Source organism: Orbicella franksi, chromosome 1, assembly GCF_964199315.1.
Source record: "Orbicella franksi chromosome 1, jaOrbFran1.1, whole genome shotgun sequence".
NCBI lineage: Eukaryota > Metazoa > Cnidaria > Anthozoa > Scleractinia > Merulinidae > Orbicella > Orbicella franksi.
This window is the reverse complement of record NC_138145.1, coordinates 30,063,688-30,089,939: the sequence shown is the minus strand read 5'-3', so window position 1 is coordinate 30,089,939 and position 26,252 is coordinate 30,063,688. Positions and strand designations below refer to the sequence as shown.

Genomic DNA, 26,252 nt, shown 5'->3' with positions numbered 1-26,252 from the left:
TGACTCCAGAAGGAGGATTCAAACAATTTTTTTTTTATCTTCGCTGACTAGGTTGTATCACTTACAATTTGATGTACAGTTTTTAAAAGGTCATGCATTGAAAGCTGTAAGTTATCACTTGTTGAAACCGGAAATTTAAATAACTCTATTGAACACAGCGTAACCTGTAAATTAAAAGAACTAGGGATGAGTGTTTCTTTAGAGAGGCTTTTCATATATTCTGTAACTTTATTGCAATATTTTTTCCGCTTGGCCCAGCCACTTAGCTATTTCTAAGTGGCTGTGCTCTGTTTTTCATTGTTATTTTTTCACATTGCATGTATTTATTTTTATTGTAAAATTTTTCTGGGCACGAAATAAAGATTGTTGTTGTTGTTTGTTGTAGGATTGGAAGGATGAGAATTTTTGCACCATGGAATGTGTATGATACATACATTATTTATGCTTGGAGGATCAAAACTCGAAACGAGTTAATACTGTAGAAAGGCTACTTTACTGTAAAAACCCTGTTCAACCTGTGCCTCACTTGACCAAACTGCTGACGAATGTCACGCTAGAAACACAAAATCTTTTTTGAGCGAAAAACCAGGCCTGGGTGTTAAGCTTCTTCAAACTTCTTGTTGATATCAAATCAAAATGAAATTGTTTTTTGGTTCAGTACTTCTGGAGTGTCAACACTTCAAGAACGTTGCTGTTTCAAAACTTTATGGTGGTATTATTGATGTAGGGTAGCCTGCAAAAATGCTGGTAATTTAAAACCTTCTTAGTGAGCTTACCCTACTTAACCATGGCTAGCACTTACCAGTAAAAAAGGAAGCTGTGAAGATGGGTCCTGTCTTGCTCAATTAAGGGGGGCCCCAGTGTTCCAGTGGGGGAGAAGGGCTGCTTGATCTACCACTGTTCACAGCTCTGCAGGTACTGTCAGTAGCTGCTGGACATGTGGTTTTAAGCAAAGGTTAATGGCCTCCCTTTTATCATCTTTAAGGAGCTGATAGAGGACAGACAAGGACAGTAACAATCCAAAACAAATAAAGGGTCGCAGACAAGACTAGACTAGCTGATGTGATCAAATGAAGCACACACCAAGCCTGATGGAAAGTGTTGAATAAAAAAGGCATGGTAAGTGATCTGAATTATTTTCTTGTTTGAACAGTTTCTTAAAGGCCTGCTGGTGACTTGCAGAAGCAAGTCAGACACCTGGTCCAATACATAGTATACATGTAATAATTGGGATGAACAACATTCATTGTAAGCGAGCAGGCAGGTGTGGTGGGTGAGTGAGTGAGTGTCAAAGACAGAAATTTGGATATTGAGCTTAATCCATCCCTCTGAAGTGTCATCCATATTTTGAAAATATGAAACGTTGAAAACATTTTTGTTAGCATTAATTTTGTTTTAATAGAGTCCTAAAGTGATGATGTCACAAAAATAAAATTTTTGAAATTATAGGATATGATGTCGTATTCTTATAGAGGATCTTAAAAGATGCCCTCATCCCAAACATTACCTCTGAATTGCAATTCCCAATAGAGATATAAGGGATCAAAGTTTGATACCAACCCATACAAACCCTTCAAAATTTGTTTCGGTTCCTTCAGTTTAGAACTGACTCAAAATTAGAGAGATTTATATGGGGCAGTAGCAAATTTTCATCCCTTATATTTCGGCTGGGAATTACAATTAAGAGGTAATTTTTGGCAAGGACCCTTTTCTTATGACGCTCTATTCGAAAATGGCGCCAAATCCCATAATTTCTCAAATTTATTCTTTTGTGATGTCACACTTTAGGACTCTATTGTCCAAGGCATATGCAAACTTGTTATTTTTTGTGTTGTCATAATCAGCATAATGTTTAAGACAAATATTATAGTCAATCCTTCTCAATATGGTGGCTAATGAGCAGAGCAGCATCTTCATATCATTGAGATGCCCCTCCCCTCTAGTTCAGAGCATTTAAGGTTACAGTATACCTTCAGGGTGTCTCGCGCGCAAGCGATGTAGCGCGTGCAGTTTAAGCTGTAGATACCTAAACCCCTACATCAAATTAACGCTTATGGGGCTGGCTATCAAACTATACCAAGAATTTTGAAAGAAAATGAATTGTCGAATTTTTCATGACCACTAAATGCGAGCGCCTGAATCACCTTTTGAAAGCTACAAGTCAAAGCGAATTTCGTTTTTCGCTGATTTAATTTTTTCCTCGGTTTCAGGGCCCAAAGCGCTTAAAAAATGTGTCTGCATTTTGGCATATTCAATTGCAGTAAAAAGTTACAGAACATTTTCGAAATAGGATTAAAAAAATGTGGAGTGATCATACAAAAATCGCTCTCGAAGAAAAAGTATTTCGAAATTAACAATTCCCAGACACGTGTTTGTAGTTTATATGTTGAACTAGCCACTGTCCAAATTTAAGAGCAATTGAACAAATTCCCTTTGAGTTATAACTCTTTAAAGTGTCTGCTTCAAGTGAAAAAATTTATTCGAGAAAACAGCGCTAAGAAAAATTTTCTGCTTCGCAAACAAACTCCGCCCACAAACGCCTTTAACTGGGTTCTCAGATAACTAAGCCAATCAGTGCAGGGAAAGTTTACTACCGTTAACCTCCTGGTGAAATTTACGCACGAATCTCTAAAAAACTCTTGTGTTTTGCAATGCGCTCAAGGAACCGAAGGCAGAGAGATAATTTTTCTGTAGCTCGTTTTTTCTTGAAGCTGGTCTGGCAAAATGGGGAAGACTAAAAAGGATACGAACGCTAGAGTGGCTGAGCGAAGGAAACAAACAAAAGAAAGCACGGACAGCAACTGTGTGTGGGTAACTGTGCATGGATAATATTTCAAATGGTCTCAATGAGTCCGACGATTCGTCGATATCGGACTCATCAGAAGAGTCTCTGTCAGCATCCCTGTTATTGCTGTCAAGTTCCGAAATTTTTACAGAACCTTTCTTTTCTCTTACCATGAATATTTGCCCGCCTTATACGATAACTATAGCTTCATCCGCGTGGCAAACTTTCGCTTCTTCAGTCATTGATGTATTTTCATTCGTTCTTCGCTGTTTTCACTTTTTCGAACTGGTCCATGGTTTAAACGTGGTCTCTGTTTACTTATAACTTAATAGAGACACGCCTAATACCAAAGATGCTGGGTAGTCAGAACAACAATGCTGATCAACTGAGTAGTCAATTCGTGACATCCATATAGGTAATTCCCGCGAAAATCGTCTCGGTTGATTGCATACATGCTATAGGGCTGTCAATCAAGAGGTAAACTTTTACTTCCGGTGAAAACGTAAAACTGCCATTTCTCCGCCAATATTTAGCCTTTTTCAAAAACTTTTTTCAGAAATTAGAGATTATTCTTCGACCACTATTTTGACCCCAAAATCCAAATTTGAAGAAAATTGCCGACCCGAAGGTATACTGTAACCTTAAGGTGCTCATTTCAAGCTTGTTAAATAAATTTTATTCCAGTAGTATTCCTTATAATGATTCAGATTTACTAACCTCTGGCTTCAGAGCTGGTTCAGAATCATTAAGTCCAACAAGGAACATCATTGGCTTTCCTCAAGGCTAACTTTCTGCTGCAAAAATAGGTGATTGATTGCTTCAGGATTTTTTCTTTTCTTTTTCTTTTTTCTTTTTTTTTTTTTTGGGGGGGGGGGGGGAGTCTGGCTGTTATGAATGTTTGGGTGATCCTTTACGAAGTTGTAAAATTTTTATGACTCCATCCAAAAGCAAATTTTCAGATAAACTATTTATAGCATTGTTTTTATGCAAGGTTGGCAAAAGTCATGTACAAAATACTAACTTGTTAAAGTTTGGATTTGCAGGCAAGTTGCTAGAGAGATACATGTAGAGAACAGGATCAAGGACTGTGGACCCAGGACTCAGGATAGAGGACCAGGGAACAAAGACAGGACTGAGGACTGAGGACTGCGGATCAAGGACAGTGGTTGAAAGCAAGCCTCAGATGATCAAGAACTTTCACAGCGATGAATTGTAGATATTTTAAGCTAAGGTATATGAGATATTACCGCTAGCAGAGATGTCACAGTGGAAGAGGGCTCGCCTCTCACTAATGTGCCATATGTGAGTTTGTTGTTAGTTCTCACCTTGTCCTGAGGGTTTTTCTCTGGGTACTCTAGTTTCCCTCACTCCTGAAAAAGCAACATTTTCAAATTCTAATTCAAATTGGCTTCCTCTCTTAATATCATTGTTGACAAGTGTTTACCAGTACTCCTCATTTAATGTAATTCAACAAATTAAATTGGCAACACATTGCTTCTTGTTGATTGAAATGAAAGATACATTGATTACTTGAGGTAAACATTTGTTTGCAATGTAATACCAATACTCACTGTTTATTTCCTAGTTACATGTGCACTAAGTGCTACAGATTTCATAATCTCCTTTGCAGCTGTTATTTTTGTCAATAAGCAAATTGGAAAGAAGCTTTTTTTAATTTTCCATCTCTTTCAAAAATCTCCTTTTAAATTATAGGTAAAAGGGAAATTCCTGCATCCAATCAATCAATCGATCGATCGATTGATTGATTGATCAATCATTCATTCAATCCATTCTGTCTATCAGTCAAATGAATCAATTAAACAATCAAACTTAATGTCTCAATCAAAAAGTTCTTACATTGTATGCAGCTATAACTAAAATAGCAATTACTGACCTTTAAATTTATCTAGTTGCAATTTGAAGATTTTTAACAGACATAAATTTCAGTTAATGCAAAACTCTTTTCTCCCCACTAACCTTTCAGGCACCAGTTCCCAAGCTCATCTGTTTGTGATGAGTTTAAATATCACTTTGATCCACAGGTTTTGTACCCATATAAACAGAGTATTGAACTGACCAATGTGTTGTGGGTGCTGTTCATTTGTAAATAAGTGGCTTGCTTGCAAATTCACTCTGTGGTTATTCTAAGACTTTTTATTGTCACATTAATTATTATTTTTGAAACCAAAATTGCTCTCGATATCAGAGCAGAACATTTTGCCTGTAACAATCATTACTGACTACAAATTAATTGAGACTCGATTACGGTAAAATCTGTTTCTGATCATATAAAATTTTCAAGTTTGATAGTTTTTTATTTTATTTTCATGCATACAGGCATAAAACAAAGAATTGTTCAAAATTGCCTTAAAAGGTAGAATTTTTGCAATTATTATTGTTTAATTCAGAAACAGACAATTGATTGCAAAACCCATGCAGAAAATAAACTAAAATACATTTCAATTAGAAAAAATGTCAAAACTTATTTCTGTCGAGTTATAAAACACGAGTGGAAGTTTGGGAGCTTGTGCTAGTTGTGTGTTTCTATCAAGTTATAAAAACACGAATTTTAACGAATCAGCACATGGATTTTCTTTTGGGCTATTTTCTAAATATTTTTTCCATGTGTACCTAGACATTTTGAGGTACACATTCAAAATTCTCATGTTTAAATTCTAGGCCATTGGAGTCTCTTAAATGCAAAAGTAAAATTATTCCTACAGAGTTCTAACGACATTTTAATTTTAATTGCAAAAGAAAAATTGACTTTACATTAATGTTTTGGTATATGTATGGGTGTTTTGGCGTACCACTAAGGCAGTTGCATCATACTGCAGCATATAATCATTACAGTAACTCGATTTTACAGAAGCCACTTATTTGCTCATGAAAACTCTAGTTCCTCCTCCTCCTCCTCCTCCTCCTCCTCCTCCTCCTCCTCCTCCTCACAAGATTCCTATTGAGCAGCGTTATGGTGAAATTTGTATTTTTTTTTCTGACATTGTTCACCTCCTTTCCTTTGGTTATCCTTGGGGCTCTTAAAGTGAGTTTTGACTTAAGAAATATTAAATTTTGCCAATTTTGTGAAAAAAAAAAAAAAAATTATAATATTTTGCACTTAAAATACCATTGCTGGAATGTTATGTTACTATTTTTGGTTTGCTTGATAAGAATTTTTCCTGTTTTCATTTTCCAAAAAATACCTTTTGTAATTTAAATTAACTTGTTTTGGGAAAGTAGCTGCTCAACAGGAATTCCAAGAGTTATTTTTGTAGGTTAGATAAAGAGCATAATGTACTTGAAACTACAGTATCACCTTTAAACAAAGAAGGCCTCCCAAAACTACCCTTTTGTGGTAATGTTACACAGCTATACTAAGTAAATTCAATTGGCTGATCAAGAAATTACTTAATTAAATACAATACCAATCTGCAGAAAAAAAATTCACAATTTTATTCAATTAATTTATTGTCATACAAAATTATTATTTCGTACATGATCACTTTTGAGCCTACGTCCTCTAAAATAATTTATTCAAAGTAAACTTGAGTGTCTCATTAAGAAATTACTAACACGATACCAATTGGTAGGAGTTAAACAATCTTATTCAATTTATTCATTTTCATACAAAATTTTTCCCTACACGATCAGTTTTACATGTAAATGACAAATTCTGAGTTTAGTTTTTGTAAAATAATTTCATTGCCTCCTTTGTTTTAAGGTGCCACCGCAAGCTCATTAGCACAGAAGTATACAATTTCTAGTTAACTCAGCTAAGAAAACACCACAAATTGTGGTGTCATGAAGTTCTCCACATTAGCATTAGCACAAAGGTGATAAAAAAATAGAGCAAAGGTGGGGTAGTCAGAAAAACTGGGGTGTATAAAAGTCCCTTCAGATCTTGTGGACTTTCCTAGTCAGCCATAATATTGGCATCATTATAGTACATGTATCTTAGAAAGAAAATTAACCCTTACACTTATTTTTGTTAGGGTTTCAATGCAATAGTTTTAAGCAGTTTAAAACCACTTAGGAAATTGTTCTTGTTAATTCTACTTTCTCCAGTAAAGTCTTAGGCACAACTAAGTATATATGTAAGTATTATTACTGTTTAAGTATCAGTTCAGTAGCAGATCTAGTTAGAGTATAAGTTTTGTTTTACTCAAGTGGATAGGTTTTTTCCTGGGCTAATGAGCTTGTTAATTTTTTCTTTTTAGTTTTTATACTTTCCACTGAACTTAGTATATTTTAGATTATTTTCAGGAACTGAGATGGCCCATACACCCGCACACAACACAAAATGATCAGATTTAAATCTAGCCGATCGATGTCCCTGCAGAGTTGTGGAAACTCTCTCTCTGAGGACGGTGTTTCTGACGTTCCTCTGCAATATTCCAACTGAGAAATCCTGGTGAGTTTATCTGTTCCGCTCATTTTTGATGAAGGCACTTGGACACTTTGATGATGTGGCCGTTTGCTCTCAAGTGGAGAAGGCATTACAAGGGAAGGTGAGAGTTTGCTTTTCATGTCTTTTCGGCTTTACTTGACTACGTCAGAATACCACACCTTAATTTCAATTGGCTTCAAAGATGTTTGTTTTCAATCCGTGTATCTGGAAACTTTCTGTTGTTGAGGACGTAAAACAGTATTGCTTTGGTGCAGGTCATGGGTAGTACATTTCCAGGATGTTGGGGTTAGTTTAGAACAATGAAGGTCACTGATCTGGCTTGACTGGAATTTCATAAGCGACACTAGATTGAGCGATAGTCACCTGGGATTCTTCTGAAAGAGCTGATTCTCGTTTAGGGCTTTTCTTAATTAAGAAAAAAAAAAACTTTCCTCTTGTTTTTCTAATATTAAGAACAAATTAGGTATTAAATAAAAATAAATTAGTCACAATTATCTTTAGAACAGAATTTATTAACACCATCAGTCCACAGTTCAAAGAAAAATTAAGAGTACTGACAGCTTAAAATATAAATTACAATTATCTAGAATTACAACTTTGGCTTTTTTTCTGATGAACTCTAGGAATTAGTTAACCTAAAAGAACTCAAAAGCAGGCTCTCATGCTGGCGCTACTTGAGTTGTCACGCAACACTTCTTCCCGGGGTGTTGCGTGATTATACAAATAACGCTTTTGAAGGAGGCCTTGTTTTAAGAAATTTTAATCTTTGCAACTAAACATTTATTTAAGTTTTTCGTGATTTAAGTTTAAAACATAGGTGAGTTGTTCATTTTGACTAATTTAACTAAACTGGTAATAATTTTTCGTAACCAATCATATCAATAGTTCGATATTAATTTTGTAAGCCGATTGTTTATCTTGTGTTCTTTAACTTAATCTTGAAGTAGGGATTTAATTGGATTTGTTTTCACTTAGGCCAATTGTTCATTTTGATTTCAAAAACTTGAGACTTTAATTTTTGACTAAGTGCATGACTGTAAGCTAATTATCAATTTTGTATTGCAAAACTTTAAATTCAATTTACAAAACCAAACATATATTTCGTTTTGTTTTTTTATAAATTTCGTAGGCCTATTGTTCATCTTGACTTCCAAACCAAACTAAACCTAGAAAACGTTTCTCATCGTTTTTTTCTAATACTAGTTCAACTTCGTTGTTATCTTCGGGGATGCAGCGGTAGTTAATCGTGACGAGACGAAGTAAACCGAGCGGTAAAACCTTTCGTCGGGTCGATTTTGCCGCTCAGTTTTCGTCGACTCTTCCGACTAAGTGCCCTGAGTTTCCGAGGATCATTCGTTGTTCAGTGTAATTCAAAGCACAAGTAAATTTCAAAATTCCACCGTGTTCGCATTTTTAAGACTATTTAAACTGTGAATATTTTATAAGATTTACTTTGAAGGCTGCGCGCGTAACAATTAAACTACGATTCTTTCGAAAATACATGTACGTCTCTTTTTGAACAGAAATAACACTACATCGATTCTAAATAACTGAAATTTAATATCAAAACAAACTTAACGCAATTCTAGGTGATGCGAACGGACAATAATCGCGCCCGTTTGCTTTCGCGTTAGTATTTATTTACTTAAGCAAAATACGCTTAAAGGTGGAAACAAATAACTTGACTATCATCGCTTTAACTTTGATCTTATTTAAACATAAGCGAAAATTCCTAAGGTTGTATCAGCTTGGACGGTAGAGTTTCAAGTGACTTGTGTTCTTTTGGTGAAGTTTGTGAGAGGACAGTCGGCAGGAGGTTTGGTCGGCAAGTCAGATCAATGATTCTCTGCGTTCGATTATTTTCTTGGCATCCATGGAAATTACTAAACATGACTTGTACTTTAGCGCTTCCGTTTTCCTGTCCTTCCAACGGAGAATTTCTGGATACACTGTTTTGGAACCGCATCTTAAATTTTATTATTTTGGCATTAATCTTTTCGCATATTACTTGCGGCTCTCAAAGCTAATAAAAATTCCAATTCAAATGGTGTGGTATTGAGACGTAGTTATGTGAAATCGTGGAAGCATGGGGAGCAAACTATCACCTCCCGCATTATGCCATCTCCACTTGAGAGCAAACGGCCATATCATTAAAGTGGTCAAGTGTCGTCATCAAAGATGGCGGAGCAGATAAACAAACCAGGATTTTAAAGTTAGAATATTAATTAGGAGCAAAAGAAACACTTCTCCTCAGAGCAGAGTGAAAACAACTCGACAAGCAGGGACAAGATCGGCTAGATTTTTTTGTTTTTTTTAAGCACAATAAAACCGCAGATAAAGAGACAGTTTTTTTGGTGGTGTCGTTTGTACCAGCAATACACCATAACTAACCAGGTAAACACTTGTGTCCATAACTAAGTCCTGATATACAGTGTAATCTGTCACGCAACTTGTCCCGCAATCTTTTCGAAAACAGCGTGACAAGTAAATAAAACATTAAGTCGTATAACACAACGTACAACGGACAAAACGTTTGGAAAACAAGTCGCTTCAATGGTTACAGAAAGTAGAACTAAGTTCCAACTTTCTCCAACTGCTGTAGTAACTGTTTCGCATAAATTCTGTCCGTTACACGGTATGCTAAACGACGCCATGTTTCATACAACGCACTTGTCATGCCGCCCTTGAATACATTACTAGACTAGTTGCGGGAAAGATTACACTGAATTACAGGACCACAAACCAAGTTCTGCTTATTACGAAAAAAAAAAAAACCACCGCTAAAATAATGTCTGCCGTAAAAACTCTCATTGTACCTCTATCACGTTTTCGTTGTAGTATCTGCGAGTTGCAAACTGTACTTAGTTGCTCAAAATAAGTGCACCCGTCCCTGTTCAAATTTTGCATAACTGTTACGGAACGCCTTCGCGTAAGCGTGACCTAAGTCTTTGCATGTCACGTTAAAATTTGGTCAAATCTAGGCAATTCACAGGAGTAAAAATGCATAACATCATAAACTCCGATAAGACTCCTAAAATAGAAGCACGGGCGATTGAAAACATCCTAGAATTAGCGAGATAAGAATTTGTAACTCACTGTAACTCCTTGAAAATAATTTGCAAGTGTGAATTAGAGACGGCTATATCCTCATGGAAAGTAAAATGCATTTTTCATTTTCTTTTTACAATTATTGAGAATTTTGAAGTATTTCAAGACAATCGGTAAACATGAATTACATAATTATTAAATTGTGTCCAAGTTTAGAGATGGCTATAAGAAAATTAAGAACACTTTTTCAAAATTTTGTTTGTATTGAAGCATAAATTTCCAAATAATTTATAATAAAAAAATTGCAACATTTCAAGACAATCTATAAAATATGTGACTTGGAGATTATATTGCATCGAAGTTTAGAGACAGAAGTAGTGCGTCCTTGTGGTTCTGGAAGCTTTATAACTTACATTGAATTTCAGCAGCGATTTCCTTGTACCTTCATATCATTAACTTTACCGTGACCCATATTCGTCAAAAGAGACTTCAGTTAAAACACACCGAAATCGGGTGTAATCATTTTCATGTATTTTTCGAGAGTTCAGTAGACAATATTTACAACCAAGACTTCATAGCCTAATTTAAGAGGGATTAAATAAATAGAATTTGTAATTGACGTTTTTTTTTTGGAACTTAACCCTTCAGCAAAAGTTCAACAAAGTGATGAGAAATTAGTTTTAACAAAAAATGAAATCTCTTTGATGCAGCTATTTCAGACATTTGAGATTTAACTCCTTTTGGACATCTGCAAAATGCCCCACTGAATCACACAGTTAAATCTCTATTTTGATTTCCAAATTCATCAATTATCATTTGTAGTAATTCTGCATAGCCAAAGTAATGAGAGTGGCAGAAATGAAAATTAAATCTTTTTGAAACCTCACAGCTTTTTGGAACTCCATAAAATGCCAATCACAAAACAACTGAATCGTAAACAGCCAAACTGGAATCACCATTTTCATTTTCTATCTCTTATATGAAACGATTGGAAATACGTGAGACAAGAAATACAAGTGATAGAAAGCAACGTTTCAGTGTATCTTGTGCCATTATCAAGGTTACATAATGATAAAAAGCGGTTTGTGAAGAGGCTAAGTTGAAGTGAATTTACATAAAAGAGTGCCAAGGTAATTACATGAATATTTTAGCACGAAGAGAATCAGACTGTACATTCAGTGCTGGTTCAGCATTACATTGATAAGGCAGTCAAATTTGTTCGTGCATTTCTTGATTACATTGAAGCGTGCTAAGAAATTGTTCGGAACAGCAGTGTTATCATTAATTATGTAACCTTGATAATGGCGCAAGATGGACAGAAACGGCGGTTTCTACCACTTATATCCACTTGTCTCGTGTATTCATCAATATATTAATCATTCATTTTAATAATGCCTTATTGTCAAAGTAAAACTAAATCTCTTTGATGGAGGTGATGGACAATTGACATTTGGGAACTTAAAAACACCCCTCCCCCATGCCCTGAAGAACTTTTGAATAGCAAAGTGCAGTTTACTATTAATTATTTCATTCACCAACAATTCATTTTTAATTAACACTTGCAAATATTTGCACTTAAACTGATGATTAACAGATTGATCAAAACAAAATGTTTCAAACTTTTTCACTGCCAGTCTGTCATATTTTCCATGAATTTTGCAGATTTGGGTAAATTGCAAAATGTACTGTTTTCAAACTCATGCTGAAGGGATAAGTGTTAAGAAATAAAATTGAACGGTAAGTCACATTTGTACCAATGGGCCACTGTACAGTAACTACAAATATAACAGACATGCATAGCCAAACAGAAGTCAAATGTAAACTACCAGACATCGCAAACAGTAACATGCATTTTAAATAAAATTGTTGAACGTGGATAACACCTCAAAGAAAAATGCAAATAATAATGTGAATAAACATAAACAAAGAATTCTTTGAAAAGAACTGCAGGTAAACCACAGAATTTGTAAAACAGCTTTTTAGAGACTAATAATATTTACTCAATAATTTTATTCAAGTAGTCAACTATAAAAACCACTCCTAAAATAAATCAGTTCTTAAAATGTTTTGATAAATAGACTTCAATTTGGCAGTTACTCATTTATCAATTTGCCAAATTATATTCACTTTCTTAGCAATTAATTTATCAAGACACTGGTCACAACAGCAGAGTTTTTGTTCAGCAAGTCAATAAAAATTCATTTGACCACAAAATGAGGTCTCTTGTTGTTTGTTGTTTTGAAATGGTTAACAAACAAAAAGGAAGTATGTCTAAAATTTTCTTCATAATTGGACTGTGGAAGTATTTTTAAATAATTATACACCCACATGTATGTAGAACAAGAATGAAGTCATCTACATGCAGAAGTGTTCTCACACATGAAAAATTACTGTATTTCCTCGGTTGGTCCCCTCCAAGTGTCCAACCTGCCCATTTGTTTTTACTTGTTGATCTGTACCCCTATCAGGGATAAGAGCAGAATTACACCCTCCAACCACGTGGTTTGGGCACGTAGTTCCCGGTGTTGTAGTCTGGCCTTGTCTTATGGGTTGGTGCTTTACATAGGGTTAACGTCATTGCACCTTTCCCCCTTGGACAGAATTGTTCAAGAAAAATTACTATGACCCCCATCCCCCAAAAACAATATTTAGTCTATTTGTGTCAAAGATTAATTGACCCATGGGAATTTTTTTCTGACAACCTGGGCTGCGTTGTTCGAAAGCCTATTAACGCTAATCCAGGATTAAAAGTTAACCAAAGTATTAATTTGTCTTGTATAAAAATGTTTTTCACTACTTATGTTTTTTGTAGTTTGAGATTATTCAAACTCAAAACTGAAGGACAAACATTGTAAACAGAAAAACTCACCAAAAAGTTGCAAAACTGAAATCAAAATTCTCGCTAATCCTTAATCGGGCCTTGAACAACCCAGCCCTGCCTTTTAAGTTTATTTGCAACCCTCCATCTATAGAAATTGTAGTTTTGCAAAATTTTTCTGAAGGGAAGGAAGCATAAATACCCCCAGATGTGCTATGTTACCTCTGAACTGGCAAGATTGCCATGTTGTAGTAAGATTCTCTCCTTCTCCCCAAACCATGGCTATACCAATGTATTTTGATTCTGATGACCTAAATGGCAGGGTGTTGTCTAGAATGTGAAAACCAATCAGGGTTACAGTATGCATATTTTTCACATTCACAGAACAAACTCTTTCACACATCCTCAGGCCCATCTATAAGGACACCAACCCAAACCCTGGTCCAGTACAATTTTTTAACAATGACAGAGATTGCAGTCTAGGTTGATTTTTTTTTTTTTTTGAAAGGGGAGAGGTGGGTGGAGGGGGTGGGGGAAGCAGTGTTAAACCATGAGTATCAGTCAGAATTTCCTTTCAACTCCTATCCAGTATCACTAGGTCCCAATCTCTTTTTTTTCCTGTTTTGATCCATATGGTGGGTGATCATATAAGCAGTGAGCCAGCAGTTCAGCCCTCCTAGTTGTTGTCAAAAAGGACAGAATTTCCTGGGTGTCAACCATAACTACAGATCATCTGATTGTTTTGTACAATCCCACAATTTGAATTGGAAGCATTGATTATAACGAGCCTTTTAACCTAAAAAATCGCCGTTTTGAAATGTTATGGTCTGAGGTGGTATTAAATAAACATTTTTGAAGAACCCCTTTAAGGCAATACTATTTAGCCCTTCTTCCAAAAACCTTTCCCTCCATGCATGTATGGGCAAAAATCAGGAAGTCCTGCAGGAGTTTCAAGGAGTAAAAAAAACACGGAATGAAACCAAAAGAAATGTTATCCACTTTAAAAACTAAATAAATTTACTTACTGAGCCAATGCATTTGAATTTATAATTTCCAAGCAAGCATGTCTGTGATATTTCAAAATTAATAGCAGAACTTGGTTTACATCAAGGTATGCAGTGATCAACTCAAAACTAATCCTTAACCTGAGGAAACCTGGGAAATAATAGTGAATCACAACAAGGGTGGAGAGTGGAAAGGGTGGGGGGGGGGGGGGGGGGAAGAGGGATTGAGGAAATGACTGAGGTGCCAAAAGGAACTATCCAGTTGCCAACCACAATGAAAAGAGTATTATTCAGTAGTTTGTCTAATGCCAAAGGACTGATACTTTGCAAACCTGAGTAGAAGTCATCTTGGTCAAGTGAAACATTGGTAGTGAGTTTATCAGGAAATGTCATCAAAATGATCAATTTGCTGTAATGTTGTTGACTGTGTCAAGCCATTATGTAAAGGTAGTAATCAGTGACTGATCAGTTATGGCCTGATTCAATTGGATTATTTTTCGTCAAGCTTGTGTTGAGGCTGCTTGAAGAGTCCACATCACAGTGATCATGTGAGTTCTGTTGAGGTCAAAAAATACCAGAGTGACTACTGTAAGGTGTTGGTACAAGTTAACAAGTGTCTGTTCTAAGTAAGTGTGGTGGTCAGTTGTTGAAAGAGTGTTGTACTATGGGTTGTAATTTGAGTGGAGTTAGTTCTCAGTAGTTTGGTCTAGTTGTTTTTGTTCGAGGTATACAAAAGGGTGCCTTCTCATTTTCTCCATTTTTTTATTCCCCAAGTTTTCCCTGACTATTTTTGGCTGAAACCCCTGAAGGAACCAGGTTAAGTTTTGATTTGATCACTGCATAAGAACACAAGTGTTTACTTGGTCCTGGATTGCAATAAAATCATCAATCTAGAATAAGATTGCAGATAATATCCTCCTCTTGTCTTGTCCTGAGGTATTTTGACTTCAGCTGTTCCAAAGAAGAAAAAGAAAAATTTAGTGACTGTTAAGTAAAAGTATTTATGGTGTAGTGGCATAACACTAAGTAAAATGGTCCCCACATTAAGGAGCCTTCCTTAAGTCCTTGAGTTATGTTCCTGAACACGGCACTTCACTCAAACAGCAGCCTGCATAGCTAAGGGATCATATTTTTCTCGTTGGTTTAACAAATTCTTTTCAACAAGTTTTCTTCCATGAAAACATTTTTATTTCATTTAAGGAGGGTACCTACTTTTGTTCGTGCGCACACATTCTGCGCATCACGCAAGGAATAGTTTAAGTGCCACGCACGCGCTGGAGTTGACATTGACGCAATCAACTATGCTACCAAGTACACGACTGGGGAGGTGACAGGAAAAAATGTAACTGGTGCTGTAAAAGTTTTCAAAAAAGATCAATAACTTTAAAAAGTGTTGCTACCCCTGCATTTTATGTTATGAAATGGTAGAGGCAAGGCTATTCAATAGGTGACTAGTTTCTGGTGGTGAGCAAAAGGTATTTAGACTGTATTTTAGCTGAACTTAAGGAGGACTGTCAGAGAGGCTAAAAGCACTATTGCAACGATTTTATTATTAAAAACATACCACAAATGGTTTTTATGGTACCATTTACCATGCAGTTTTAAGATCTTTATAAATGTGTTTGCTTTTCTGTATGTAAAGGAGAATTCTAAGGAAATCTGGCAAGAAATATCCTGTCCTTCTTTCTTCAAAAAAATGCTGATGTCAGCATTTTTGTTGAGATTCAAGAGTAATAATTATCTCGAAAAAATGCGTGGCTACCCCAATTTTTCTTTGTGGATTCCAATAGCCCTCACAAAGATTTACTTTCCCTTGTTGTCCTAAACTGGCACAAAAACCTTCGTTTGTCCCTAGTATCTTTCAAATATCTTTTTTCAGGGCTATGAATATGGATAATTGTTGACAAAACAAACCATGCATCCACTGGATAGTGATTTATCCAGTAGATAGCATTATCCATCTTTTGAGCAACCCAGGGGCCTGTTTCTTGAAAGACCCGGTAAATTATCAGGCCCGGTAAGTCACCCAGTAAGTCCTTGTAAACTTTTCGGGTGTTCCTTGAAGTTCCCATTATTTTCGATCCTGTTAATTTTTCCGGTAACTTGCCCGCTAATTTATGGGAGGTCGTGACCTCCCGTAAAGTTACCGGGGAGTTGCAAAACCAAACAAAATGGTGGCTGGGGGCGGACTGTTTTGTTCCAAAGACGTCCCTTTCTAGCCGATATGGCTGACTGGGAAGTCATTGAACAATTTCAGCTCTCACAAGCAAGAATATAGTGGTTCATTGAGGAGCTAAAGGAGGAATTGGAGAGAAACACGGCGAGAAGCTGCCCGCTGGCTCTGGAAACCCAGGTAAATATAATAATATTGTTGTTGTTGTTTTATTTTTTACAGTTTGAAGACGTTTGCATGGAAGTGCTATATAACTGTGAAGTTCTATTTTATTGTTTTTCAAAACCAACAAACGGCGTAAAAAAAATGAATGAATAGATAAACACTGTCATGTAAACGCCAATCACTCGTCGCGCATTTTCGAAATGGCTTCTTTGTATGAACATCAAAATGGGTTCCTGTCACGCAAACCTGATCTTACTGCAAGCCAAACCTGTTTCCTGTGTTTTAATTGCAGATTTTTTTTTTACTTATTTTGGAGAAGGAAATTAGAAAACAGACATTTTACAAAAAGTAAGCATAATAGAGCGATCGCAAAGAGTCGCATCAAGCGCAGTGCACAAATGCTGACAAATGTTTGTTATAACATTTCTAGCTAGATGAAACACGAAGAAGCGTACTGTACTCACGATAGATAAACAAGAATAAAGAACATTAAAATTATTCTCCCCAATCACATAATTGTTTCAGTTGCATTTCTATTGATCTTAGCTTAACTTGCTTTATGCTAGAACAGTCGATTTGGGATCAGTGAAAATTACGCTTGATGTTTGCTGGAGAAAACCATTAAATCACGCCTAAAAATTTTAGTAAGATCCTTCCTTATTCCAGATATTCTGTAGACTTACTTAAGCAAAATTCTTAACAGTATAAATTGCTGAAGTAAGTGTTTGTAGCTAAATTTCAAGTGCTCAAGTTCACACTGTTTCCTTGGCGGTCTGCTGATCTTGTTTTATTGCTCAGTGAACATTTTGAATTAGAATGAATCATGGAAAAAGACAACACTCCTAGAAAAGAGCGAGATTGTTGATCGAAGTCTTCGAATCGAGCTACAAAAGGCAATTGATCATCACTTTCAAATAATATGACCATGCAAAATGACGATCTCTCTCAGTAACTCTCCTTTGACACAACAATAACTTCGAAGTTAAACTTCGCAGTGTTCTTCAAAAAGCATCACAGTCGCAATGACAACAGAATCGATCAAAATCAAATGTGTACATATAGTCCCAAGTGTTTCTCCTTCTCTCGCGAATCAGTGTGAAACGCACGCTAGAGATAGGTAACAACCCGCTATTTTATCGGGCCCGGTAAGTACTGGGAAAATTTACGGGTGCTTCAAGAAATGCTATTTCGGACCCAGTAAAGTTTCCTGTTAACTGGCCCGGTAAGTTATCGGGCCCGGTATTTACGGAAGCTTTCGAGAAACAGGCCCCAGGCCTGGTATATATAATAAGTACGAATTCTGTCCTTAACATATAATATAGCTCGGATACAGCAGGTAAAAAAGTTGGGCTGATTCAACTCAGATCGCCAGTCTGGGTCAGATCAACTTGGATCAACTTGGATCATTAAAAAAAAAATTTACAGTAAATTGAAGCTTTTACCATTTGAAGATTAAAAATCCTCTCAAAATAGGCCAAAAGACTTGCTGTGTTTCTCTGTGTTATCTAGCCACCTTTTTGTATTCTTAGAGCCAGTTCTTCTCGCATCATGTTGCAAACTCGTGTGTCGTGCATGGGACGACCAGTTGACTTTTGAACGGGAGGGGGTGTGATTTTGAAAAAAAAATCCTGCAAGCTGATAATTGCACCCCCAAAAAATCATGCACCTGACCACTGCCAAAAAGTTTCTTGCATACTGAGAATATCATTCATATATATCCAATAAACATTGGTAATCCAAAAGGATCTGTGGCTGCATGGCACTGTAAACAATTCAAAAGTTATAAAAAGTAACAAATGAATACAAAATAAAAAAAAAATTAACTCAATTATATAGCAGACATTTCGGACCTTGCTTTTACTCAGTGCTAAGTTCTGAATGGGACTCGCCATTGAAGAAATAAACAATTATATACCCGAATCTAACGGATAGGTAAAGGCGCATGTGCCTGTCAAGATGTTCAAAATATGAAAGCCAAAGTTCAGTCTGAGGGGCATAAGGGTGCAAAGATGAAAAATCAGGTGCATTTTGCTCCCTTATGGTGATGTTGTGTCTATCTATCTCTCTATAATTCTTACTAGTGTCTATGATGAAATTATGTCACTCTGTTAATTGCTCTGCAACATACAAAGCTAGATCAAGTTCTAGTAATGCAACCCCTCACCCTACTTTACAGTTGCAAATTTCTGTAAGGACCAAAATTCCCCCCTTCTCTTTTGAATGTCCCTTGGACCTGTCACTTACCAATGGCTATTCCACTTAATTTTTAGCAGCACTGCGACCAGGTTTTTCTCAAATACATATTTAATACTGCTTTTACCGGTTGGTAAAACGCAGTTAATGGAACATGACACCCCTTGAGGGTTAAGCTGTTTACAGTCGTCATGCAATCCAGTAGGATAAACAATAGTACAAAACTGAATGCTCAATTCATGAATGAACGTTCTCTTATTCTAACAGTTAGCACAAACACTATTCGTGTCTGTAATTTAGCTTCTATCTCCTGCTATAATCTAGCAAAATATCTTAGCTTCTCCTAAATTGGCCAATATATTTCTTAGCTCCATCCTTCTTAGCTGAAGGGTTTTACATTTTGTGTGCCAATGATTTGACTGTAGCCTTCAAAGTCTTGACGTACTCAGTTCGTCAAGAAGGCATGTGAAGTGTATGAAGCATGACGTACTCAGCACGTCATACAGGCAGTGAAGGGGTTAAGGAACAAAAAATGGCCTTGATGCTTTCTTAAAAACAAAATATTTGAAAAAAACAGGCCAAGAATATTCTCCAATGTGGATGACTGCAGAAAACACTTGGTAGGTTATACAATGACTTCTTACGGCATGTTATCATGTATTAGAGGAAAACAACAGTCTTTATTCACAGTCTGTGTTTTGTGTCTAGTCTACAGTCTGCATTTTCTACTTACAGTATGGTCCATCTGTAAATCTTTGGGTTGGAGTGCGCTGCTGGGACACCCCTATTCTTGACCAGGGGCCCGTTTCTTGAAAGCCCCGGAAACTTTTCAGGCCCTTAAAGCCAAAGCAGAATCTCGAACCTTACGATTGCAAAGCTGTTTTATTCACATATTCTTAGTATGAAGAGAAGTTCCCTTTGTACAAGAAGTTTCAGGCGTATACACTTCTCCATTTTTAGATACAGATGGACTAAAAATGGCTTTATGGGCCCGAAAAGTTTCCGGGGCTTTCGAGAAACGGGCCCCTGGCTCTAAAAAACCCCAACCCTATCCAAGACTTGCCATGGTATTTTACATGCAGAAACTTTATCACTATCTTACTCCAACATACGCTAACTAAACCAATATCTTACTTACTCCGAGTTTCAATATCTATTATAGAACCCCAGGTAAAAAATCCCACTCTAGACTAAATTATTAATATACAGGCCACTTTTCCGGTAAATTACACCCAATTCTAGACCAAAACTATCTGATTTCTATACCCTACTGCCTGAAAACTGTACCCTTCACAGCATTACATACACATATAGCTTATGCATACAATTAAAGCCAACAAGGTAAAAATTTTTAGGGGTTGGCATCTCTGCTAATCTGCATAATTTTTGTACCCGGTCTGCAGTCTGCATTTTGTACAGGCCAATCTCAGAGGACACACATTCACGGACAAATTTAATACTAAAATTACTCAGACAAAGTTTAAAGGTTTTTTTGACAGGATAGTTTAAATGTGAGTTGGCAAATAGTAAAAACAACAACAAAATAAACAATTTTAAAGTCTCAGTTGATAAATCTGGGTTTAAATTTGCCGCCATTTTACTGCCGAGTGCAAAACCCTCGCAAGCTTTTCGAACAAACTTAGAAACTTTGTCCAGCAAATTACAACACAGAGCGATACAAGAAATATAACGTGAGGCTCCATTGTAAGATACGCCCGAACTAACACTAAATTTGCTCGAGTCAAATCGACAAGACAACCTACCTATGTGTAAACAATATGCATACAATATGGCAGCTTCTTGATATCTCTACACTCCATTCTTTTTCCGTGATCTAGAATCAAGAAAAAGCCACCAAATTACGATGCGCCTTACATGTGTTAATACAGTCTCCATAAAATAGGATGAGAAAGCTCATTTACTTACCAAGAAGTTGAGAATCGTGGTCAAAATTCCTTCTCTAATGTCTGGTTCGAACTTTGTATTGTAGCACGTGGTTAAGTTTGAACGCTCGATAGGCATTGTGGGATATTTCTCCTTTACGTCCTCTCCTCCCCGCCACCCGTCCCCGCCGCTACAGCACAGGGAGCACTTTTCGTATTTCCAGTTTTTTTACAAATACATAACCCATCTGTTAATGATTCAAATCACTGTACATGAGCAAACTGTATAAACGCGATCGTGTGACTTATCCGCTAAAATGGAAAGGGAAATGGGGATTCCAGCAGGACCAAGAAAACTGCTGTAGGTGCCCTTCACTTCGTCTGTGCAATTCATTCTGCAGGGATTTTTTTCTCTTAACGTCTTCTTTGCACGACTTTTTTTTTTCTGGACATCCTCCCTTGCATAAGTTTTTTTTTAATTATTATTTTCCCCACCCCCATCACTTATCTAATGGTCCGACGTCCCTTATTTAAAACGGGTCCTCTTATGAAAACGAGTTTTATTTGCATGAAAATGAACGTGCACTGAGATGAAACGCATTTTCATATGAATGGTTCCGCGCGAAGACTCGTTCTGAGGGGGGTTCTGACACATATAGGCAAAAGGCAACTCAAGTATAGAAACTATTCAGGCGATTGCGTTCAATTTTGGTTTTGTGAAATTGGCTGAGTAGTCTAATTGATAAGTAATTCGTTTGGGTTTTGGTTTTACGGAGATACGCTTGACTTGGGTTTGAAGGGGAATAAAAAAGCAAAGAAATTTTTATACGATTACGCGTGCCTCAAAATTGATTCTTTTATGGCAACATTTCCGTATAACCCCATACATTTATTATGCATACAGTTCTTTGTTTAACCAAATAGCGAAAACAATAGCGCTCCTTTGAGACTTATCTGATTTGAATAACTCGAAATTTTACCATTTTTTTCTAAGTGTCACATACTTTTAGACTTTTTTTCGAATTTTCTATCTAAAATACGCAAAAACGGAACGATTTCTTGGAGACTTAGAATAATTTTACGAGTGTTAGGTCGAAATTACGGAAAACCGACACGAAATTTCATAATTTTGGGCGCATTTACCGTATTTTTAAACTGAGCGCAGGCTTAAAACTGCTTAAAATAATAGCGATTTAGACCTGTCCGCTAGTTTAAAAAAGCTTAAAAATACTGTTTTAGGCCTAAGCAAAACCGGCTGCTTGCGGTTAGCTATAATCTGTTGCGCGGGTTAGCGACTATTGTACTAATTTTGTAAATGTAAACAAAGTGAAATAAAATACTAGCTTACCTGTCACGTCTCTTCGCGTTTTTTCCCCCTTGATTTCCTTCCTCAAATTCAGACCCATGCGATGAAGCTGTGTATTTTGTTTCTTTCCTCCATGAAGTGGCGATCAGATCACGAACAGTGCATACAGTGGTACGAGGAACAATTTACGCATCTTTGCGCACTTCGTATAAGTCGGCGATATGCTTGATAATGTTTCCAAAAGGATCATCTCCATAGTGCTGACGCCACAACCATTGCTGTAGATAGCTTTCGAAGAGATCTTTGGATGTTCCTGTACGAGGCATACTTCGTTTGACTCCCCACCATGTATTTTCTAGGTGCTGGGTGTGCGCACCTGTGTCTGGGTCTACGATGTTTAGGCTGTGGTTGACTGTGAGAAGCGATTGGGAGAAAGAAGGAAATCACCCCCCCCCCCCCCCATTTTATTCACCAGGGACCCACACATGCGATGCATATTTTCGTGCAACGTGCAACATGCGTTAAACACATGAATAAGTAAATTGTAATGTTAAGTTTTTTGGAATGCGAACGAGTCAAGTAAAATAAAAATTATTTTTTAAAGGGGTAATTCTCAACTGAACCTCGTAGTGTAGTGGTGTAGAAGAGAGACTGGTAAGCGAGAGGTGTGCGAAAGGTAAGTGGTTCGAGACCTGATGGGGTACAAGAAACAAAAAGGAAAAAAAATCCGTAAGGAGCCTGGGTAATATGGAGAAGAAAAAGAGAGAGGAATGGAGCTAGGGGACGAAAAGAATCGGCGAAAAGACAACGCGCAGTCAAATCCTCTTTTATTCACACAGTAAGTAGTAATTATCAATGTATATATTCAATACCTTAGGGAGTTGCTATTGTCTTCAAAAACAATAGAGCGCATACATAATTAATAATTCTGCATGCATAATAAATGTATGGGGTTATACGAAAATCTTTCCTCTTTTGCTTCTGTAATATTGAGTGTATTCCGCTAATGCCTGAAGCCAATTAAGAATATTTAAGTGCCTCCGCAGTATAAAACTTTGTGTTGTGAATGCAAGGCGTCTTTGTGAATCAGCAGAGTGTTCATGGCAGACTAAACATAGACTACGAGTAGTCCCTATTTAGCTTAGTCCGTAGGGGTTGACACATTATGCCGGCATAATTTCGAGCATAATACTATATGTGGAGCATCGAGCATAATGCCGGCATAATAGTGCATTTTGCCGGCATAATAGTGCTTTTTTGGCGGCATAATAGTGCCATTTTGCAACATAACAGTTATTTCCTTTTTTAGAGCTACTATTGTCCATTTATTAAGTTAAAACTACAAAATTTCAAGCTATTTTAATGTTCTACATGGTTTCCATTACTATTATCGCACTTCACGGGGGTCCCGGAAAAAATTTTTACGGCACAATTATGACTCACCGGGGTCCGGGAAAAAAATTTTTACGGCATAATTATAACTCACCGGGGTCCGGGAAAAAAATTTTGCGGCATAATGCGACTACAATAGTTACAGTCGAGCATAATTTGGAGCATAATAGTCCGTTTTGGGAGCAGTGCCAAAAAGCATAATGCTCGATTTTAGGAGCATAATGTGTCAATCCTTATTAGTCCGTCGTGCGTGACCCGCTGCGTGACGCGAAAGAAAAATGGCCGCGCGACTTTAGATTTCGCGCGGTAATTCGTTTTTCTCGCGGATTATTTACGGTTACGCTTCGACGCACTATTAAAGCGAAGAGGGACTACCTGTAATCTAGATTAAACTATCAAATCAAATAAAGGGGAGCCGTTTCTTAAAGTAAACATTCGTAAACATTCGTAAACATCTCTTGAACTTCACCTCATTTTATTACACCTTTTATTCAATTTATCGCAAGCTGTATTTTTAAAAGAAGAATCCGGAGAGCCAGACGTCTACTGGTTTCCTTTCAAGCACCGCGAGGAACGATCTGTTTCTTCTCAGAATCGTACTTATATAAGGTGCCAGCGCCAACGTTCTATATCTTTGTAGTTGGATTGTCTCCACAATATTGCAATGTTCCGTGCCTCACCAACGTGTCGGCAATAGCGATGTTCGTTAAACACGAAGGCACAAATCCGTCATTATGCACGGCCTTTATCCCTGTTTTATGCGCAAGTATACCGATGTAGACATCATCTATTCTAAAATTTGGTACAACATCGAAAACCTCCACAAACATAGCCACCACATCGCGTGATAAAATGAAACCAAAACCCGAGCAGTAATCGGGATACCTCTCCTCACTGTATTCCTCTGTGTATATCTCCCATTTACCGTGTCTGGACGCGCAAGGTGATCTTATCATATTACCCATGTACACCTTCTCGGTCGGAGTAGTGCTCTCATTTAAGTAGAAAATGAGTTTTGGAAAGTTCACAAACACATCGTCGTCGGTTTTTAAAAGAAACGAGAAATTACAATATCTGGCTGCCCATTCGAAGCCCATTAAAAGCTTGAGTGTTTGATTCCAGTAGTGATCATAATAATCAGCTCGTATTAAATCTGCATGGACTTCGTCCTCTTTCAGTAATAACTGAGAATCATTTTGTATTTGCGTTTGTGCAACCAGAAACACTGTCTTCCATCGCGGTTTTAAAATATTGTTCTTATCAACAGCCCACGTGCGCCGAATATAATCTCTTCTTTCAACATTAGCAGGAGCAGACGAAACAAGAACAAGAAGAAAATAATAATCTCCGCAAGCTCTTGTTGTGATTAGAGTTGTTCTGTGTTGAAATGGTTCTTGCGACGATTCTTGGTTGAGATATGGAATCCTTACTCCTAGTTGCTTTAATAAATCTGCAGGAAGATGATCCGATGTGTGATATATTGATTTTGAATTCCATGAGCCGCATCGATTTAAACGCCTGACAAACACACCGACAATTGCCAACGCCACGAACAGGAAAAAGAGGGTTTTCCGGATTTTTTTACCACGACACAGCCCATAACATATCTGCCACATCGGAAAATCGTTGTATTTCAAAATAATTATATCGATGCTAGACGGTACCTTCATTTGCATACGAATTTGGTATTGCAGAACTCAGAAGCTCCGACATTGCCGAAATATAAATTCACCATTCGACGTCATAGAAAAATAAACCGACCACATTTTTGCTTGACTATATTCTTTTCATGGACATAAAAATGACTCCAAGAAATTCCCGAAACTTTTTGCAGCAGATGAATGCATTATGAATGCCGCAATAACAATGCGTTGGAGTGTGGATAAACACGTGGTCTATTTGAAACGAAACAATAGTATTATCAAATGGTCGACCAATGAGCGGCGTAGCCTTGACCGCGCACGAAAAGCTTGTACATGTGACACACGGTCAAAACTTGTACTTCATCACGGCGGTGCAAAAAAGAATAAGAACGCGTGATCGCATGCGAGCGCCACGAACAAGCAAAGGTTAGAGGAAAATTTCCGTCTACAAGCAGGCTCTCAAGTAGGCTCGATTACCAGTCGCTGTTCGAGAGAGTGCGGAAATAGAACATTGCGGCGTGAGCAAATGCATTCTCGTCCCCGAAGCCGTCGTTTCATTTGGTCTTTTTTGAAAACGAGTACACTGGGGATGAGAGATTAGCAAGAGGAGTGGCCGTGCGAAGCGAGCCGGTGAGAGCTATCACCACAGCGCAGATTACTCACGATACTCCAGTGTAACACTCAATTTGAAACTTCAACATACCCCCTGGTCAAGGCCCCCGGTGTTTGACATTTTGCACTTTTAGTTGGCCACTTTTAGTTGCATCAAATCAGTCGTTCTCCCAGGCCAAAAATGGCGTCCGAATGCCTCACCTTCAGGTTATTGTAGGCGATCAAATGCCCCTACCCCAGGGCATGCCTGGGATAAAATGAGTAATGGAAAAAAAGTCCACCTCGATTAGCTTTTCGCAAGCTTAACTTCCCACACAGCAACCTCGTCCCCATGAATTTTCCCTTACAAATTTTTCAGTTTCTAACGGTTCCCTACACAGCACAACACTTCTGAAGGCCTTTCTTTTCGAGCCCTAGCGTTACAAAGGCTGGTGTAGTCTCTTGGCGACTTCAAGCTTCACCACGATCTCGAGGGCAACTGGTTTAATCCCCCTGCTCTTCTACTATGATGTCAAATTCCTTGCCCCAATATTTCTGTTATTAAGTTATTATTTCATTATTTTACCTTATCTTTAATCTACACTGTCAATCAGTTTAGTTTTACGTATTTCTCAGTACACAAATACCGTAATCAATACATTAACACCCCCGGCCTTCCGATGTAAAATTCTCATTGTACTGTCAGCCGAAATATAGTACACCTCTTAAAAAATCATCCTTTGTTCTATCGCTCTCTGCTTTTATATTCTCTATTTCCTCTGTCAAGCCCATTAGATCATTATTGATCCAACGTATACTAGCAGAATCACCGTCCGCGGTTGT

At 37.2% G+C, this 26,252-nt stretch overlaps 1 protein-coding gene and 2 long non-coding RNA genes across 4 annotated transcripts in view; 1 reads left to right on the top strand and 2 right to left on the bottom strand.

Moving 5' to 3' along the window:
• The window catches only part of LOC145502310 (uncharacterized), a 7,111-nt gene extending 2,997 nt beyond the window's left edge, over positions 1-4,114 (top strand). Inside the window, exons 2-3 of one of the 2 annotated variants that reach the window (XR_014051311.1) lie at positions 52-1,119; positions 3,829-4,114. This is a non-coding gene — a long non-coding RNA (uncharacterized LOC145502310). The remainder of the gene's footprint in view (positions 1-51; positions 1,120-3,828) is intronic. The other variant, XR_014051312.1, reaches the window with a different exon arrangement.
• Positions 4,115-14,305: 10,191 nt separating this feature from the next.
• LOC145502300 (uncharacterized) lies at positions 14,306-21,364 on the bottom strand. Its single transcript, XR_014051307.1, has 3 exons — positions 20,521-21,364; positions 20,358-20,428; positions 14,306-15,014 (listed from the first exon to the last, which is right to left on the bottom strand). It is a non-coding gene; the product is annotated as an uncharacterized LOC145502300 (long non-coding RNA).
• An 871-nt stretch (positions 21,365-22,235) lies between these two features.
• LOC145502292 (beta-1,3-galactosyltransferase 5-like) lies at positions 22,236-26,252 on the bottom strand. Its single transcript, XM_081481551.1, has one exon. It carries the CDS (start codon positions 24,849-24,851, stop codon positions 23,802-23,804), a length of 1,050 nt encoding a protein of 349 aa, XP_081337677.1. The 5' UTR covers positions 24,852-26,252; the 3' UTR covers positions 22,236-23,801.